The 18,445-nt window shown below is 34.2% G+C and overlaps 2 protein-coding genes across 3 annotated transcripts; both read left to right on the forward strand.

Moving 5' to 3' along the window:
* Positions 1 to 1,289: 1,289 nt before the first annotated feature.
* On the forward strand, positions 1,290 to 3,944 carry LOC110376917 (uncharacterized). 2 transcript variants are annotated; one of them, XM_049846134.2, is made up of 8 exons: positions 1,290 to 1,463; positions 1,647 to 1,796; positions 1,914 to 2,113; positions 2,195 to 2,362; positions 2,681 to 2,812; positions 3,034 to 3,273; positions 3,590 to 3,671; positions 3,836 to 3,944. In XM_049846134.2, the coding sequence occupies exons 1-8, from the start codon at positions 1,349 to 1,351 to the stop codon at positions 3,883 to 3,885; spliced, it is 1,137 nt and encodes a 378-aa protein (XP_049702091.2). In that variant the 5' UTR covers positions 1,290 to 1,348; the 3' UTR covers positions 3,886 to 3,944. The 2 variants fall into 2 exon arrangements, with proteins under 2 accessions (XP_049702091.2, XP_049702092.2); XM_049846135.2 differs by lacking the exon at positions 3,034 to 3,273.
* A 1,875-nt stretch (positions 3,945 to 5,819) lies between these two features.
* On the forward strand, positions 5,820 to 16,479 carry LOC126055717 (arrestin domain-containing protein 17). The gene is made up of 8 exons (XM_064038840.1): positions 5,820 to 6,020; positions 8,216 to 8,368; positions 10,923 to 11,137; positions 11,495 to 11,677; positions 12,043 to 12,228; positions 12,570 to 13,415; positions 13,601 to 13,673; positions 14,517 to 16,479. Exons 1-8 carry the CDS (start codon positions 5,906 to 5,908, stop codon positions 14,618 to 14,620), a joined length of 1,875 nt encoding a protein of 624 aa, XP_063894910.1. The 5' UTR covers positions 5,820 to 5,905; the 3' UTR covers positions 14,621 to 16,479.
* The last annotated feature ends 1,966 nt before the right edge of the window (positions 16,480 to 18,445 follow it).

The raw sequence follows: 18,445 nt of genomic DNA on the forward strand, positions 1-18,445 counted from the left end.
GATAGTAAGTCTATCGTCAACTGAAGCTGAATATATAGCAGCAGCAGATTGCGTTAAAGAGTGTTTATACTTAAAGACTTTTATAAGTGAATTAATTGGTAGCAGTATTAAGATTAGTTTGAATATTGATAACCAGAGTGCTATCCAATTGATAAAAACAGGTTCATTCAGCAAGAGATCTAAACATATAGATGTGAGATTTTATTTTATACACGAAAATTATAAGAAAGGATATTTAGATATTATATATTGTCCTACAAATTATCAGATAGCGGATATGTTGACGAAACCACTATATAAAGAAAAATTTAAATTTCATTGCGATAAAGTTGTTGTGTAAATTGAGAGTTATAATTAGAAGTGTTTAAGTTAATGTTTTGAAAACTTGTTTAAGTTAATGTTTTGAAAACTGATGGTGTTTCTGAAGTAATTATAAGGTATTTTTAATTTATGTTCATATATTAAAAATAGGAGAAGGTGTTAGGAATTTATAGTCTATGACATTTAAAAATGTAGGGTTTGTTGGTCTATGAAAAAGAATGACTGTGGTGTGATTTGTCATGATGTAAAAACCAGTGAGAACAATGTTATAATTCCTAACAAAATGTGATTGTATTTCTTTAACTATTAATAAAGACTTTCAAGAATACCAGAAGTTTGAATACCTACAATAGTAATAACTTTTTTTTAAATTCATCCCTGTGGACTTCAATGCATGCAGAAGTTAAAAAATGCCATACCCTGGCTATGCTATGGCATTTTTTAATAATGTTATTACAGTCGTAATGTTCTGATATGAAAGACTGATATAAATATCGCTTATTAGTTTAGAATAATAATAAGTATCAACTCTGTTTAAGCAGCGTATAGCCGGGGTTGCCAGCTCTTGATTTTTTAAAATTGCCGCCTTTTTTCGTGGACAGCTTTCGTTGGCCAGACTCTAATAGCAAGTATGAATGTTACCACGGGCAAATATAAATGACCCAACTTAACGGAGATTCCTTGGAAGCCAAGCAAGAAAATCTATTATGAATAAAATTATGAAAAGTTAAAACATGCACTGTATTCGTACGCATGAACTTGTTCTAATGTGATAAAATATTTACAAACTTTTTATAAAGTTCCTTAACTCCACTCAAATTAATAAATTATCAAACATTTCGTCGACTTTACTGTATTATTTGTTAATTCGAGTTCGTCCTAAATTATCGTCATCATGTAGTCTGGTTAACAAAACCGCAAAACTTGATTTTCCTTATGGGAAAAATAGAACCATTAAATGCGTTATTGTTAATTTCATTCCAATAACAGAAGGGTGTGGTTGTTACTTGTTACCATTTTATTCATAATGGGTTTCGAAAATGGCGTAGTTACTTTAAATCATGCTTCTCATACATATTTTTCGGGCCAGACTATTAATGGACACCTCTCATTCTTCTTGGAAAACAGTAAAGTTATCCATGGTAAGTTTTAATCAGACTTAAAATATTCTCTAACTTGAACCCAAAAAAAATAACGTGGCGGCGAACTAATATTATTATATTTAGTTAAGTACTCTACTTCTTTCTCCAGATGTATAATACTAAATTAAACAGTTTCTCGCAGAAATCATGAATTTTGCACTAAACATAACTTTTTGTCTAAAGGGATTTATGTGGAGGTGAAGGGTTGGCGCAAAGTTAATGGGACTACGGAGCGTCGGTGTTGGTTGTTCCCTCGTTTAGCTTATACGGTAGATCATATCTCTTACGAGGTGTGCCTTAGAAGAACGACATTTGTATGCGGTGGTGTAACTGGTATGTACTTATGTTTTTTTTTTTTATAAAAAATACGACGAACCCAATCGGAACATTTCTTCCTAAAACTCTGAACATGGCATTACTTGTACATTCTATATTTTTTTCGATTTACAGGGAACTACTTTCTCCGGGCAGGTCGACATGAGTTCAAGTTCGACTGCCCTATCCCTGTTGACTCTCCATCTTCGTTCGAAAGGAAGCATGAGCACATCAGATATTGCTTCAATATAGTCATGCTTACCACTGGGATGTTTTCTTCTGATAAAAAGATACTTGTTCCTTTCCGAGTTCTTTCCAGCAAGCAACAAAAAAAGGTAAGAGATGCAGGAGTTTTAGTAGAAAAGTAACAAAATAATACAAAAAAAAAGGAATAATTCAAAATCTCCCTCGGGCAGCCGATAGAATTTCAACTGGATGACGACTGGGCTGTTTGCGTGGCATTCTCGCAAATACCGGTGAAGCTTGCAACAGGGGACTGCGGTGTTGGGCGAGTTCTAAACCTAGAAGTCATCTGCAAGAATAAAGACGAAAGCAATACCAAAACAGTGGTACCCATGAAACAGGTAATTTTAGCATACATTTTTCGATAAATATTGTGGAGAAGGAAACATAAACAAATTATAAACATAGTATTATAAACAATAAAAAAAGCTGAAGGACGTGAAAGCGCTAGCGCTTTAATACCTATCGACATTAAACGCCGTTAAAATAGCGTCAGCGTTTTCGTTCCCTCTATAAATTGAAATGTTAAACTTTATGTTCTCAGTAACCAATACAATCAAATCAATGAATGTGTGTTGTAGAGCGCTTGAACATACGTGGGCTACTGAGATACTTCATGTATTTTCCATTACTAATTTGGTTTTCTCGATTTAATACAGCCAGTGGCCTCAGAAGCCACACAATCCATCGATTCTGATCCCCCAACCTGCAAGACAGAGAGCAATGAAGCAGAGATCAATAAAACTCCCACTCTAGCTGGGAAGAAGTGCAACTGGAACTTGGATTTTCAGGTGCGGACCTATATAATTTACTCCGTTGATGCATGTAATTAGATCAATACCACCTTTTATTAAGTTGAATATGTGCCCATGATATGTTTTCAGTGTTCACTGGTAAGAAAACGTCTCCCTTTCGTCTAGTTTTGGTATTTTAGTACCTCCATATAAGAAAAGTGTTTTCTTAATTTTCTTTAATTTAATACTTACATATTAATAGTTATTTTATATTGCAGATATTTAAGAAAAAAGGCGGTCGCCAGACCAAGCCTCTCGCAATTGGAAGTATCCCTTTGGCTGGATTACCATCTAATAAGCTGGTCCCAATTTGCGGTCCTACAGATGGAACTAATGATTTCCCTCCTGTTGTAATAAATCAACCTCTGTCGATCAATTCTCCCTACTCTGGTGGTAACCCAGGATTTTCTTCGAATGAGAACACCTCAATGATTAATGTTCCGATGAGGGAATCCAGTGTTAGTAGCATTCTATGTTTATAAAGAGAAGGGATATTAAGTTTAATTATGGGTTTCGGATTCATTATGTGGGTGGTTTTCTAAAACTGAATCTAAGGTCCCAAAAATCGGTTAATTTATCGCGATGGCAACAGTAACAGTTTCAATAAAATTATTTATAAAGTATGATGATGATGTTTACCTAAAGTTTGTCAACAAAATATTCCATGTCACGAGGATAATTATTTTTATAAAACTACTCATTTGAGGAAAATCAAATCTCTTGGCATAGGTACGAAAATTGAATATTAATGTTTATTACACAACGGTTTTGCAGCCTACGGGACCTCCGCCATCGTACTGGTGTTCAGTATCCAAGCCTGTGTCTGGCGCTGGCGACGTGGATGAACATAAAGAAAGTAAGATCAACTAGTACAGTTCTTATCAAACAACGTTTACTCTCTGAAGTCGCATAGCACATGTGGAGTAATGTTTTGTCCGTACATTTTGAAATAAGTCCATGGAGTAGGGAACTTATTTGACGAGAACTGTACTTAATGTAAATATTTTATTATTTTTCCAGAAAACCCGACTGATCCTATCCCGGAAGCACCAACAAATCATCAACCTTAAAACTCACATTGTGAGTAGAAGAACAGTGAGAAGAGAATAAAGAAAACTTATAAATCCTTTTTAATCTTTCATCATAACAACCGATTTTTTATGCTTTCTTTTATATAACATAACCGCTTTCTCATTATTTTAATACCTACCTTTGTCTACTACCCTTACTAATTAATGTTTGGTAATAAAAAGAATATAGGTTCAATTTGGTTTTATTTTATTATTTTTGATACCGACAGGGATAATGTTATGAATGCAGCTGACTGGTAAACTTAGATCACATGACTAAACAAATTATACCTACCCGACTTTACGTAAAAAATAACTATATGTATTAGTCATACGCATGCCCTGGTAATCGTTCCACAATTTAATAAGCATTGCAATTTATAGATTGATTGATTAATTGAGTTTCTTGTTCCGAGAGGCAAACCTTGTCGCACTTCCTCATCTCTCCTTCTTCGTGTCCCTTCCCACACTACGAGCCGCTATGATGGATCGTTCACTGTTCGTGCTGTGAGACTGTGGAATTCCCTTCCACATTCGATACGCGAAAGCCCATCGTTGGGTGCATTCAAGAGACGAGTAAAGGAATACTATTTATCGACATGAATGACATTTATATTCGTATGTATATATATGTTACGGGTAATGCTAGAAGGTGGAGTAAACCTAGGTTTACCCGGGTTAACTTAGTATTACCCAAGCTTCTTGGGTAAAGTCCGAATAGTAAGTAAAATCAATTTAAATTCGGTGTTTACCCAAGCTCACCTAGGTCTACCCAACTCTGACTGGGTAATGTTAGGTGTTGCTTCATTTTCGAGCCCGTGGCGTAATTCTAAAAAGGTGTAATTGCAAAACAAAATGTGCCACAAAGAAGTGTCCATGCAGAGCTGCAGGAAAATTATGCAATTCTAAAAGTCACAGCAGTTTATCTTGGTTAAATAAATAATTTCAATTTGAACAACAACGACCTTTATTCGTTTTTTTATAAAAGCTATCAAGTTTATCCTCTTCAAGCGATTACGATCACCTTTGTACGTTTTTTAAATAATAAATGTTTAAAATAACTTTGGATTTTCATTTTCACTAATTAATTAGACAAATTTTTAACATTATCCAGCCAGAGTTGGGTAGACCTAGGTGAGCATGGGTAAACCCCGAATTTAAATTGATTTTTACTTACTATTCGGACTTTACCCAAGAAGCTTGGGTAATACTAAGTTAACCCGGGTAAACCTAGGTTTACGCCACCTTCTAGCATTACCCGTAACATATATATATATATATTTTATATGTATTATGTTTATGTATTGTGTAGTTTTACTACATATATATGTTTAGTATATTGTTATTTGATATTTTTGCTTAGTTTTCAATGTTTGTTGTGCACTTTTTAATCTACCCTACCACTATCAAATCTCTCCATGGCTTTAAGGTTGGCTGTAAGAGAACCCAATTCTGGGTTAAGCTCGCCATTGTACATAAACTGTCTTTATTATTTTTATTATGTATTGTTAAGTGTGCAATAAAGAATAAGAATAGATGCTTAAGTTTTGAACAATAAAACATTTCTCTCATGTACCTACGCACCACAGGGTTACACATCAAGCTATTCAAAACCAGTTTGTCCTGGCCTCGGTTTATATCTTTCTACAAATTGAACGGTCAACTCATACATCATATTTTTGTATAGCTTGATGTGTAGCCGTGTGTACTTTTCATCAGAATATGGCATGTTTTGTTTACACATACTATTCAAAGTGCTGGTTCCCTAAAACTCGGGAAACTGCACATATTAGGTATCATTTAAAAATGGTGGAATGCATTAGTTCAGTTGTCAGCCACATTCAATAGAGCCTTGTCAGTCTATGGTCTACTTACACAATGGTCTATGGCAAATACCAACATAAAGAAATAAAATTCAGCAATTTGAAAGTTTTGAAACGTCAAAATCGAAAACGTCAGTTTCATATTGTAAAGGGTGGGGTGTCGCTGTGATTTTTGAAGAAATTATTTATATTTTAAGATGGGATTTGATGACGGACAGATAATTTTAGACAGTGATAATGGAGCTTACTTTGCCGGTCAAACGGTTTTCGGACGTTTGGTTTTCTCCCAGGGTAAAGTGAAAACTATTCATGGTAAGTGTTTGCATTCGTGACTATTTTCGTAGCTACTGCCCAAAATCAGCCTCATTTGAATGAAAAAAAGATATTGCGGCTACAATTCCGTGTGTAGGTTATAGTCGTTATCACTAAGTTTTTTGCAGCTTTATCGTCTTATTAGCGGGTTATTTATTTATGTATTTAATTAAGCAATTGACCGTCATGTACCCATACCGGTATGGATACGAAATAAAACTGGTATGAAAATAATAAAATGAATAGAATTTGATCAATTAACTCTAAATAAAGTGCAGATGAAAAGTGGATTCTATTTTGGTGTTCTACCTTCCATTTAGAATAATTAATTTAAAATAATTTAGTGAAATAAATATCAAAAATATAATTCAATCCATTTTATATTATGTTTTATGAATAAGGATTAGTTAGTATGGAAACATTTTTTGCTTATGTAAATATTGTTAAATAAATCCAACAAGACACTCATAAGAAATCAAATTCTATAAAAAAATATTTATCAAAACATATGTGTGTCAATGTACCTACTTACACCAAAATTGTCAAAAAACATTGCATGATAAAATAAAGAAAAGACTATCAATAAAGAAAACTGTGATCAAAAACCAAATCAAAAACAAAATTAACAACAAAACAGAGGTACAAAGTGTATTGGATATTATCTCTGACCATAAATGTTCCTTTTTTTTTGTCCGTGTTGTAATGCAGACTGGCCTTGAAGCCAACAGATTAATGTATGCCATGTGCAAACTATTTATAGAGATATCCTTTGTTCTCTTTTTGTATGGAATTCATTTTAACCCCATGTTTTGGTTTCCTGGTAGAGTGGTTATGGTCAAGTAGAATAAAAAAAAAAACAACTTTGAAGATAAACTACCATACTATATAGTTTGACTGTTGGTATATGTATCTTTATATGTTTCCTTTCAACATGTGTACATATATTACCAAATTTTATCCAAATTGAGATAATTCAGGCTTTATTAAGCTCTTGACATTGATGGAAGTTTTCATTTTGTACAGCATTTAACTTTTATGATAAGATTTATTACAATAGCATGGTATGAAGTTGAATATTAAGTGCTCAAAAAGATGAGACAATTGACAAAAAAATGTGTATGAAGTACTTACAGCACAAAACAAATAATTTATAAAATTGCTTAGAGTTATTGCTGCACTATGAAGTGTTTTCATAAAACCAGTTCTTGCTGTTGGTTGTAATAATAGGTAATGCATGTGTGAAAATAAATGCAAAAGTCAGTATAATTTTGTCTAGAGGACAACAAAAAATGCGATGGATGGATTGTGTGAAAGTTCATATGTTTACAAAGAATTTTACTTGTGAGATGATGGTAGATAGAAGAGTACGTAAGAAGAAAACAAGCTGTGCCAACCCTAAATAAAATTGGGATAAGGGCAGGAGAATGATGATGAGTATAATTTTGTGTAATCCAACTGCAGATTTATGCGTACATCATTACAAGTCTGTCTTAGCAAAGAAACAGAGTTTATTATTTAAGATTCAGAAGTACCTAACAAAAGCATACAACCTGGTTTTAACATTTCATAATTATGAAGGCTAGCTTTATATTGATGTATTGCATATTTATGTTGACGCATTGTGGACTCAAACTCAAAAAATTTTATTCTAATTAGGCTAATAAATCAGCACTTTTCGAACGTCAAAAACAAAAGACAGCTCCCCAAAACGCCCAGCTTCACCACTTCCTATGTGTTTTTTCTGGGAAGAAGTAACTAAGGCATACACTTAAATCATGGCCAATACAAACATTTTAAGTACACAAAAATATTTATCTAATCAAAGTATTATGTAACAGTTAACATTAGCATTGCACTTTATCTTTTATCACAGATAAGCTCAAGTAAAAAGCAGTTTTTTATCTAACTCTCAAAATATGGACAAAGATTGGCCATCTACCTCGCAATGCGAAAAAAATATACTGTCCTACTCAAATTATTATAGTTACAAAAATGAAAGTAAATATGTGCATTTGTTGCGTCAATGTTTAAACAGCTCACACAATTCAGATAAAAAATTTTGTCTGCAAATAGGTATTACATCTGTAAATTGTCATGGGACATTGAGTCAAAGAATGGGAAAATATTATATATTTTTGTTATTGTGAGAGAATTTATGTGAGGGAAAGTTGCTTATGAAAATTTTATTATTCAAGGTATCTTCGTGGATATAAAGGGCTTCTGCAAAGTCCACTGGACCACATCCCACACTCGCAGAGTAAACGATCGCACGGAGACGTACACAGTGAGCCATGACTCCCATGAAGAATATTTCAGGAGGAAAACCTTTTTGTTTGGCGGTGAAAGCGGTAAGTTTATGAATTATTGTTTTACTAGTTTCCGATTCCGGTTTCAGCCGCTTATTATTTCCAGCTACGGGATAAAAGTAGCCTATATAAAATTCTTGTTTTTAACATTCTTACCTATAACTCCCAAGTTACATAAAAATTCGATCAGCCGTTAAAGTGTTATACTTTTATAGTATAAGTAGGTTCTCAGCGTCACGGTCGTATCTTTCCTAGAAACAAAGCTCCAAAACCTGTTTTCGTTACGTAACCGACAACTACCTACATACTTATTACTTACAGAATTAGCGGAATTCAATATTATTGTAGCATTGTATTTCTTATGTATTTATTTATTATCTGCACCAGACAAGGAAAAATATATATTACATTACACAAAATAATATATTACACATGAATCTGATTAATCGTCAAAATAAGGTCCGAATAAATGGCAATTATTTACTTAAATGGGGCCTTAAAATCTTTGGACAGGTCAAGGATAAAACCAGCCAGTTTTGTAAGCGAGAAGTTGTTGAACCAATTCGTGTCCCAAAAAAAAACGAATCCGACAAGCCCTTACGTTATGGAGAGTATATAAGAGAACACTAACTAGTTATTTGAAAATGAGTCTTCCACTGATATGAGTACATCGCGACCGAAAAAGCGGCTCGAAATTTCAGAAAATAATGAAATCTCTTGAAATAAAGCCTTATTTCCTGTGCTTAACTTGTCGTGTTTCTTGAATAAAAGGAAGATAATTATAATTAGGGACAGGGTGTATATTGTGCACTTACGTAATTATAAAGGTTAGGTTTGAAACACATTGTATAGTGAGACATGGCGCCTAACATTGAATAGCGCCATAAAATAGATCGTTGATAAAGCCAGTTGTATTCAATAGAGTAGTAGAGAAGTATTTAATGAATAGCTTCATGGTCAGCCAGCTCTTAAACCGAACCGAAATTGGCGTGGCTGTTATGTAATGGGTATCTTTTATTTATTTATGCTAATCAAAATTATATTATAGTACCAAAGTACATTTATCATCTGCTCAAGTAATTTAAAATATGGCAACAGGCGCATTATATGAATGCAGACGCGGAATGAAATGCTCTCTGTGTAGCTTTTTAAATAATCCTGCTTTTAAAAGAATTGCCTCCCAAAATAAAGTCATCCTTATTCAGTTTCGATAACGCCGGCCCATGGCAAATTCACTTCTAGCGTGAACCTTGATGGCTAAACCGAGTTTAGATTTGAAGACCCGGTCGCAAGCGCTGCAGTACAACGGACCCGCGTAATTGAGAGTATATGACGGCTTAGGTCTCTTTTTTCATATCTTTTAGACTTTATACTTTGTAAACATAGTAGATACCAAAGTATGTATAGTAAATTCAGCAATTTAATACTGCTCCCAACTAACCAGAGCAATTAGATTAATTGGGCTGGGTATTAAGGAGATTAATTACTCCACGTTTTTACCATGGCCATGTTCACCTTATGAACATTAATTCTCATTTCGGAGTAACTAACAAATTCTTATGCAGATATATATTTTTTCTTATGTAGATATATATTTTTTTTTTGGAAGCCGACCCCAACATAGTTTGGGAAAAAGGCTCGGAGGAAGGAGATATATATATTTTTTATTAGTGACATAAATCGTACCAAGTATCCTTCTAACATGTCTATGTTTGTTTCTCTTTCACGCAAAAACGACTGGACGATTTTGATGAAACTTGGTAGAAATATAGCTTACATATCAGAAGAACATCTACTATTTATCCATTTGCGGGAAGGAGATCTCTCGGGACGCGTAAAATCGAGAGCTAGTAGGTCTATATTGTAGCTAGATCCATTAACAATTTGAAACCAATTGGCATTTCAAATGCGTATTCGCCGCATCGCCAGTGATGTCATAGACAAACTTCGCCCAAAACTCGCGAGCAATGAACCGTGGGTCGTCTACTTCATTAGCTAGCTGCTACAATGTCATAAAACATTTTTTTGACCGTAAACCTACTTGATAAAGATTTTTTTTGGCCCCTTCTGGTTTTTTACGAGATCGTTTTTATGAGTACAAAATAATTATATTTTACTGGTTTCCCCAAAAGGAAGAAGTTTTCAATTCGGAATTATTTGTATTTTCTTTCTATAGATACATAGAGAGTTCTAAGTATTTTTTTCAAACAATCAAGATAGCTTTTAAGCGATAAGACCACCTATTGTGTCTGCATCAATCTGTATGTTTATCCTTTTTCAACACACTTCCAATGAAATTATCCAGTCTTGTTATTTTTTCTATGCTTTAACAATAACACAATAATATGTAATCTTGTACACTGATTTATAACATACCTGTCGGCTGCGAGATCGTTAGATAGATTAACCGCGTCCCTGGCACCCAATTTGCTTCAGAAGGAATAAATACTGGTTTGAGCTGGTAAAAGTCTGACATTCCTGCTGCTCCCGTACCTAGCAAGAGCACCCTCAAAAGTTTTAAACATTAAGTACATTAATCTGCACCGAAGTTCTTGCTCATTTTGATGTAAGTAACTCAATTTTTTTTATTACCCAGGTGATCACCACCTCCAGCCGGGTAACCATGAGTTCAGGTTCGACTGTCCCATCCCGGTCAACGTGCCGTCCTCGTTCGAAGGCTCGCACGGTCACATCAGATACCGCATCAAAGTTAAGATGCTTACCACTGGTATCTTCTCGTCCAATAAGGAAAAGATGGTCCCCATTAGAGTACATGCGCCATTGGATTTGAATTTGAATCCCTATTGTAAGGTAAGAAAGTTGTTTTTTTCTTAGGTAATCCTTTAATAGTAAGCACATTGAAGAAAATACTCAATCACCTTTGTTTGACTTGTGATTGAAGTCCGAAAAAGCCTATCTAGACTAATAAAGGTCAATTGCTCCCAATTGGCTAAACTAAAAAAAATCGACACATTTACTGCTTTTAAATACCAAAAAGATCTTCAAAACGCATTTTGGGAGTTTTTGCTGAGAAGTTTGTTCAAAATACCAACTACACAGACGGAAAGTGGTGAAGGGCGATTTTTGAGGGCTGTCTTATGTAAAATTGTCCTTCAAAAAGTGGTCATTTTCAGAATACTTTGTACAAATGTCTTTATGTCACTCTAGGAGCCGATAGAATACGAGTTATCCAGCACTTACTGCTGCTGGTGCGTAAGCGCAGGTTCCTCGCAAGTAATGGTGAGACTGCCAGTGGGGGGGTACTGCCCCGGGCAAGTCATACCCATGGAGGTGGCCTGCAAGAACGACAGCAACGTCGAGATCGATGAAATTAAATTCGCTATTAAAAAGGTGAGGGTTTCTTTTCTTATGTTGACCTGCAATTATCTTTCAATTTAATTTTACTGATACTAATTGACTTTACTGATATTGATTGATTGAATTACTGATACTGATATTAATTGTTACTTTCAGTTTTTTTTTCCTGATATAACGTATCTTTTTCCAATGTTATTTAAGTTTGAGCATAATAGCTGACTTCATTATAGTTGTATAAACAAATAATATATTCTCAATTTTTTAACTAACGAGTTAACGATATTACACAAGACTGACAAGACCTAAAAATTAAAATAATCTTATTGCTTACTTAATGTCAATCAATTTTATTTTTCCTATAATACATCCAAGTACAACCTTTTAACATGTTGATCCAGGACGTGACATACATGGCGGAATGCGAGCCCGGCACCCGTAACGACCACGACACGGTCGCAGAGATCAAGAAGGGCCCGATCCCCGGACACACTACTCGTAACTGGACCGTAGACTTCGAGGTGCCAGCCATGGACATATACAACGTCAATGCCAGCCGGTTCATTGATATTAATTATCATTTTAAGGTAAGATACAAATAAGATAGTTAAGAATAATATTAGTATTGTTAGTCAGATATTTACTTACTAATATATTATACATGTGAAAGTAATTCTCTCTCTGTCTATTCGGATTTCGCTCCGAAATGACTGAAGGGCAAAATTATTAATACGCCCACATTTCAATTTAACGCAAAGTATGTTTAATCCGTGTTATCATCTGAATGTGCAAGCGATATATTAATTCTATACTTTAGCATGTCATCGTGACAATGATAAACAGTGCAGCAGCTAATACAAAAAAAAACTGATAATTGATGTAATCTAATAATCTAAATTCTAATTTCCTTCTTATTTTTATGTCCCAGGTGTCCACCGAAGTTGGCGGTTGTCATGAGGGTACAGAAGAAACCCATCCTATTATATTTGGCACCATCCCCTTAGTGGGCTTCCAAGATAATATACAGAACCCTCTTCACGATCAAATGCCAGTTCAGGGAGGCAATACTTACCCTCCCCCACCAATCATAAATCAACCGCTATCCAGCTCGCCGTACCCTAATAACAATGCTTACCCCAATAATACGCCTTACCCAGGCGGTGCCCCAGGTTACCCGACCACTCCAAATATGGGCAGAACTTCGCCTTATCCGCAAGGAAATCAGCCTTTCCCCAACGTTTCTCCTTACCCACCGAACCAGCCTTATCCCGGCGGAAATTCGCCTTACCCTGGCGCAAATCCCCCTCCACCTGGAACTTCGCCTTACCCTGGCGCGAATCCCCCTCCTCCTGGCACTTCGCCTTACCCTGGCGCGAATCCCCCTCCTCCTGGCACTTCGCCTTACCCTGGCGCGAATCCCCCTCCTCCTGGCACTTCGCCTTACCCCGGCGCGAATCCCCCTCCTCCTGGCACTTCGCCTTACCCTCAAGGAAGTTCGCCATACTCTCAAGGTAATCCGCCTTACCCGGGTGGTAATCCGCCTTACCCTGCTGGTAATTCTCCTTACCCTACGAATACGCCGTACTCTACGGATAATCCTTCTCATGGGGCGAGTCCCGTGCCTCCGTACCCTGGCGTGGGGCAGAGTCCCGCGCCGCCGTACCCAGCTGTGACGACAACTACTACATTAAAGACGGGTAACTTCGGGTTCATAGCTGGAGGGGATGCTGAAGCCAGTGTGCCACTATTACCGCCAGGAGCCAATGTACCTTATGTAAGTTTTACCTTTATCTGTTATTCAAGATTTTTTAATACATTTAGGTCGTTTTTGATCTGACGACGCAATAAAGGACACCTGTAGAAAAAAATTATCTTGACTCTAACCTCCGTATCTAATTCTCGTATGCATTTGGCTAATTACATTCACTGTAATATTACAACATTTGATACTCCTTGCAGCCCGCTAGTCCGCCGACGAACCCTTACGCCACTGCCTCCGCGCCTGTGCCGTCTACGCCCGGCACCGATGAGAGTAAGTTACCAATTATTTGAAGCTATCGATATCATTTCAATGTGCGTCAAAGTAGTTAAAGGTACAAATTTTCAACCTTCCATGTCATTGAATATAATTCAGTGCTAAATTACAGGTAAAACGTACATAAAGTCTTTGCCGTAACAATAGTTATTTGTTATACAAGAGTGCAAAGTTGCTTTTTAACCGCGGGCTCATTTTGATGACCGAGCAAGCGAAGGATTCTAAAATTGAAACACGAGCGTAGCGAGTGTTTCAATAATTAGAATCCTGAGCGATAGCGAGGGAATCAAAAGGGCACAAGGTGAAAAATCTTTGCACTCGAGTGCAACACGTAACTTTTCATCCCACCTCATCGAGGAAATGCAAAAAAAACAAAATGGCGCGCACGTATGAGTATCAAATTAAATAGAAGTACGTATTAAAGTTCATTTATTTGAAAACGCATTTTAAAAATGAAATAAGGTTAAAAACCTATGTAAAAACAATAATGAAAATTACTTAATTAATTGAATAATTATTTTAAGCAGAATTTTATTTATTTAATATGTATTTGTTTGAAAAGTCTTATCAAGATCGTCACAAATGGAGGATTGCACACGATGTTCTAAATTCAAATCACTTTGCCGCTCTAGAGGATAAAAACGGCTTTTGCGCTCAGATATCAAAGGGTAAAACTACTCTTTCCGAGATGGTGGGATGAAAAAAATATTAATGTTAGAAAGATCTAACCATTTTATTTAATCAATTTGTAAAATTATAACCTATTACCAAATTAATCGTCAGCTCTTAAATATTAAAAATAAAATGTGGTTATAAGAATGTCAAAAATCTATATTACAGAAAAGCCTCCGTTAGATAACACCCCGGACGCTAACTCAAGCTCTCCGCCTTACAATCCGGATTACATGAAAAATAGCGATAAAAAAGACGAGAAAACTAATTAAAGCTACTACCTCAAATATTAAATGTTACGTAATAGTGTCTTATTCATAAAAAAATCGTTCTCGTAAGAAAACTATTTACAATACTTCCAAAAAGATTATCGAATTAGCAGACTAATCCTTTTCTGTGCTCGCGAGAATTCTAAAAAGGGTAATAATTTTTATTATGAATGAGACAGTATAATGAATAAGATACGTATTAACACCTCAATCGTAACTGCATTTACAAGTCATCAACTTATCCATCTATATGTATACGGAGAAAATGCCTATTGTTGGTAAATAAATGCTTGAAAGAAAGCTCTGAAAGGCTGGTCCAATTTCAGAGCTTAAATAAGTTAAGATTAAGTAGATGTGTATGTGAAAAGTGGCATAGTATGATAGCGACTCTACATTTATTACTAAGTGAAAATTTTAATACTGAAGGCACTCAAAGTTTATTTGAAAGCATTTATTTTTCTAACGTAATATTACAAGAAAAGTAACGACCTCTGATGTGTTTCTAAGATAGAATGATATGATCTCGATTGGTTTAAGTTTTGGAGGGTAGGCAGCTATTGTTTCAAAAACATGCTATGTTCGTCTCATCTCAATGCAACGTAAGCCTACCTAGGATTGAAAAGTTGTTATATTAAGTAATATTTAAATTATGATAGTAAACGCAACAATCACAATTTTAAAACTTTTACAATACATTTATTAAAACATGACCCCAAGAAAAGGCAACTCTTATTATTATTATTGAGTCATGGACAAAAATGCAAGAATGAGTAGGCAAGCATTCGTGTAGAATTAAATTGTCTTCCTTCATACTCTTATCTAGAGACTATAATGCTAACAAGGTGCTGAAAAATTATACTACACGTCTCTGAAATATAAGATTTGTTTAAACAAGCACTTCCCAGTGTTGCCAATTATATGAAACATCTACCTCTTAAATACTTAAATAAGAGCCGTCTTAATGTGCCTAATACTTAAAATACAGTGAATTCTTCTACTCGCCTTAAAGTTTTGATAGTTCAGATATTTACTCGTCATTTTTAAAGATTATTATATTTCTTAGATTAAGAATAAAGTCAATGTTTAGGCTTTCATACGTATATTAAGAGCTTTTATATTTTATTTTATTGAAGTTTGATGATGATATATTTTTACAATTTTGATATTTTTGCTGCATTGCGTATGTGTCGATAGTAATAAGCACAATGTTATATTCATGTTATAAATTATATTATATGTATAATAAAAGTACAGAAAGACATATAGGTGAGTTTTTGAGCAGCTATTTCGAATAAAACCACCTGTAGTCTATCTCTTTACTTGTGTTACCTAAAATCTATATTTTTGAAGAGTATTTTCAATATATTTTTCTGTTATTTTCTTCTCTTTCTTCATAGTCTTGTTATGGTGCTTTTATTGAATAGGATAAGGTTCTTTCATTTCGTTAAATCTATTTTGTACATTTTTTTACCTTTTTATGACTTCGCAACTATCTTTACAATTTTTCATGTTAATCTTTTAGAATGGTAGGTATATTTGTTACGTATATTTATGTATAATGCCTAGTCAGTAGAAAAAATAATTGTAAAACGTCTTCTTACCGGGATGTGCCTTTGTTTATTATATTTAATTAAGAAAAATGCATTTATTGATAAATTTTGGATGAAATCCTGTCGTAATAAGTGTTCCTGTAAGCCTTAATACTGTACAAATAAGATACCTAAATGTAATTTAACGACAATATTCAAGTTTAAAAAAGTACAAACATGCCTTATACAGTTTTCTGTGCAATTGTAACAAACTCGAATATTTTGTTATGAATGATTCTTTTGACTTTTGAAATAAAGACGTGTTATGATTAATTTGTGTTTTATTTTCTACGCATACGCACCTTATCCTGGTTAACGACTAATTAGTTTATAATTTCAGATTCCACATAGAACTTACATTTAGGGACACTGTTTCCTACTTTGATAGAAAAAAAGGAATACATACAGGTATATTCTGTCTACTGCAGTGAAAATAGAATGAAGATCTCTTCAAAACCAAACGACATATCCTTGAGAGTAAATGAGTCATGAATACAAAAGATTTTTCACACGTGTATCAGTGAGGCGGAGGCGTCGGCCGGTAACGAAGCAAGAATTAACATCAGCCAAAAATAAGCAGCGCGCCGACCCGCTAAACTGTATAGGCTATCTAGATAATTTACATTAGTACGCTAAAAGAATAATAAATGTGTATTAGGGAACTGGCTTGAACAAATAAAACTCACATCGTCACGGTAACATTTCTTATATTTTATATTATCCGTAATATACATGTCATTATTATGTGTACAAAAATTAGAAGATTATTATATAAAAAATAAATCAAAATCTTAGCAGTATAACATATTTGCATTGCGTATTTGTACCATAGCGTTTTTATTTTGCACCACATATTGCAGTGTATTGGCCTACGCACCACGGGACATGGCAAAAGACGTCCCACGGGATGCCGGCGTAGGCCAGTAAAACATAAAAGTAAATTAAATATCTTTTTAAGTAATTTGACACATCATGTTAAGGCCACATGTCTCTTAATACGTATTGGTAACATAGAATTAATTTGTGCTAGCGGTTTTACTTTCAGAATATATACAAAAGCCAATCAATGCATCGATACCTTTATATGTATACATAGATACATCTACAGTAAAAAAGTTTGTAATTATTTTCTTACAATCATAGTTCCTATAGTTTTACTTCAAATCTCGCATAGTTATGTATGATTGGTATTTAATATAAGTCTAGTAAAATTGTGATGTTATGTAACTGTAATAAGAGAGAAATCATGTAACTAAAGTACCTATAACGATTAATTTGTTACATGGACACAATCGGTGCTAATTTAGAGGATTATAATAATCAATTACAATTTACCTTATCATGAATTATTGACTTGACTTTCTGTAATTAAAGACTAGATCAATTGTATTCTTATTTTTATGCAAGCACCATTAACTTAAGTTACAGACCCACAATTAGTGAAGAAAAAAGCATCGAGAACTCTTAGCACCTTTAAGGCAGGTTATACAATTATTGAATAAGAATAAGCCACAATAAGATCTGACCTTTTGACCCCCTTTATAAGTTCTCTCTTTTGAACGTAAATGTAATTTTATTCTTACAATAACTTTAAACATAAAGTGTGAAAAACAATTGAAAGTCAGCTAGGAGTAACTTGACACAAAATAAAATAAAACAGTAACAAAAAACAAACTAATCGAGTTTTTGATATAAAAAATAACGAATAGAGGATGTAGGGATTTATACCTACAGATAAACAACATATCGTGGCGAACTTAAATGTGTTATAAAATAATTATGAAGTTCAATTTAGAGGTCATGGAGCAAGATAACCGTTTCCTCTAATATTGCCAAATATATTTCTATTTAGCATTTAGATAATCAGAATTAGAACATTGCCTATTATTATATTTTTATGCTTTTATAATGTACTTACTGAACTAAATCTATGTTCTACATAACAAGACAGACGTCTTTAAATAGGCCTAAATTTTAGTGTTAAGATACTTATATTTTTGTAAATGTAATATCATAGAATATATTAATTATTCATAATAATAAACGACTTAGTTAATAACTAGAATAGGGTACTAAAATTACCCTTACATATCTGCCTTATGTTTAAGTTCAAATATAAAAACGTTTGTATTGAAAAGCTTATAAAAATATGGCATTAGAATGTAGAAAAATCTACAGAAGGAGTACAGTCGACGCCAGAATTAAGTAGTATATTGAAGTTTTTTTTTTTTATAAAGTG

Source organism: Helicoverpa armigera, chromosome 17 (genome assembly GCF_030705265.1).
Source record: "Helicoverpa armigera isolate CAAS_96S chromosome 17, ASM3070526v1, whole genome shotgun sequence".
Classification (NCBI taxonomy): Eukaryota; Metazoa; Arthropoda; class Insecta; order Lepidoptera; family Noctuidae; genus Helicoverpa; species Helicoverpa armigera.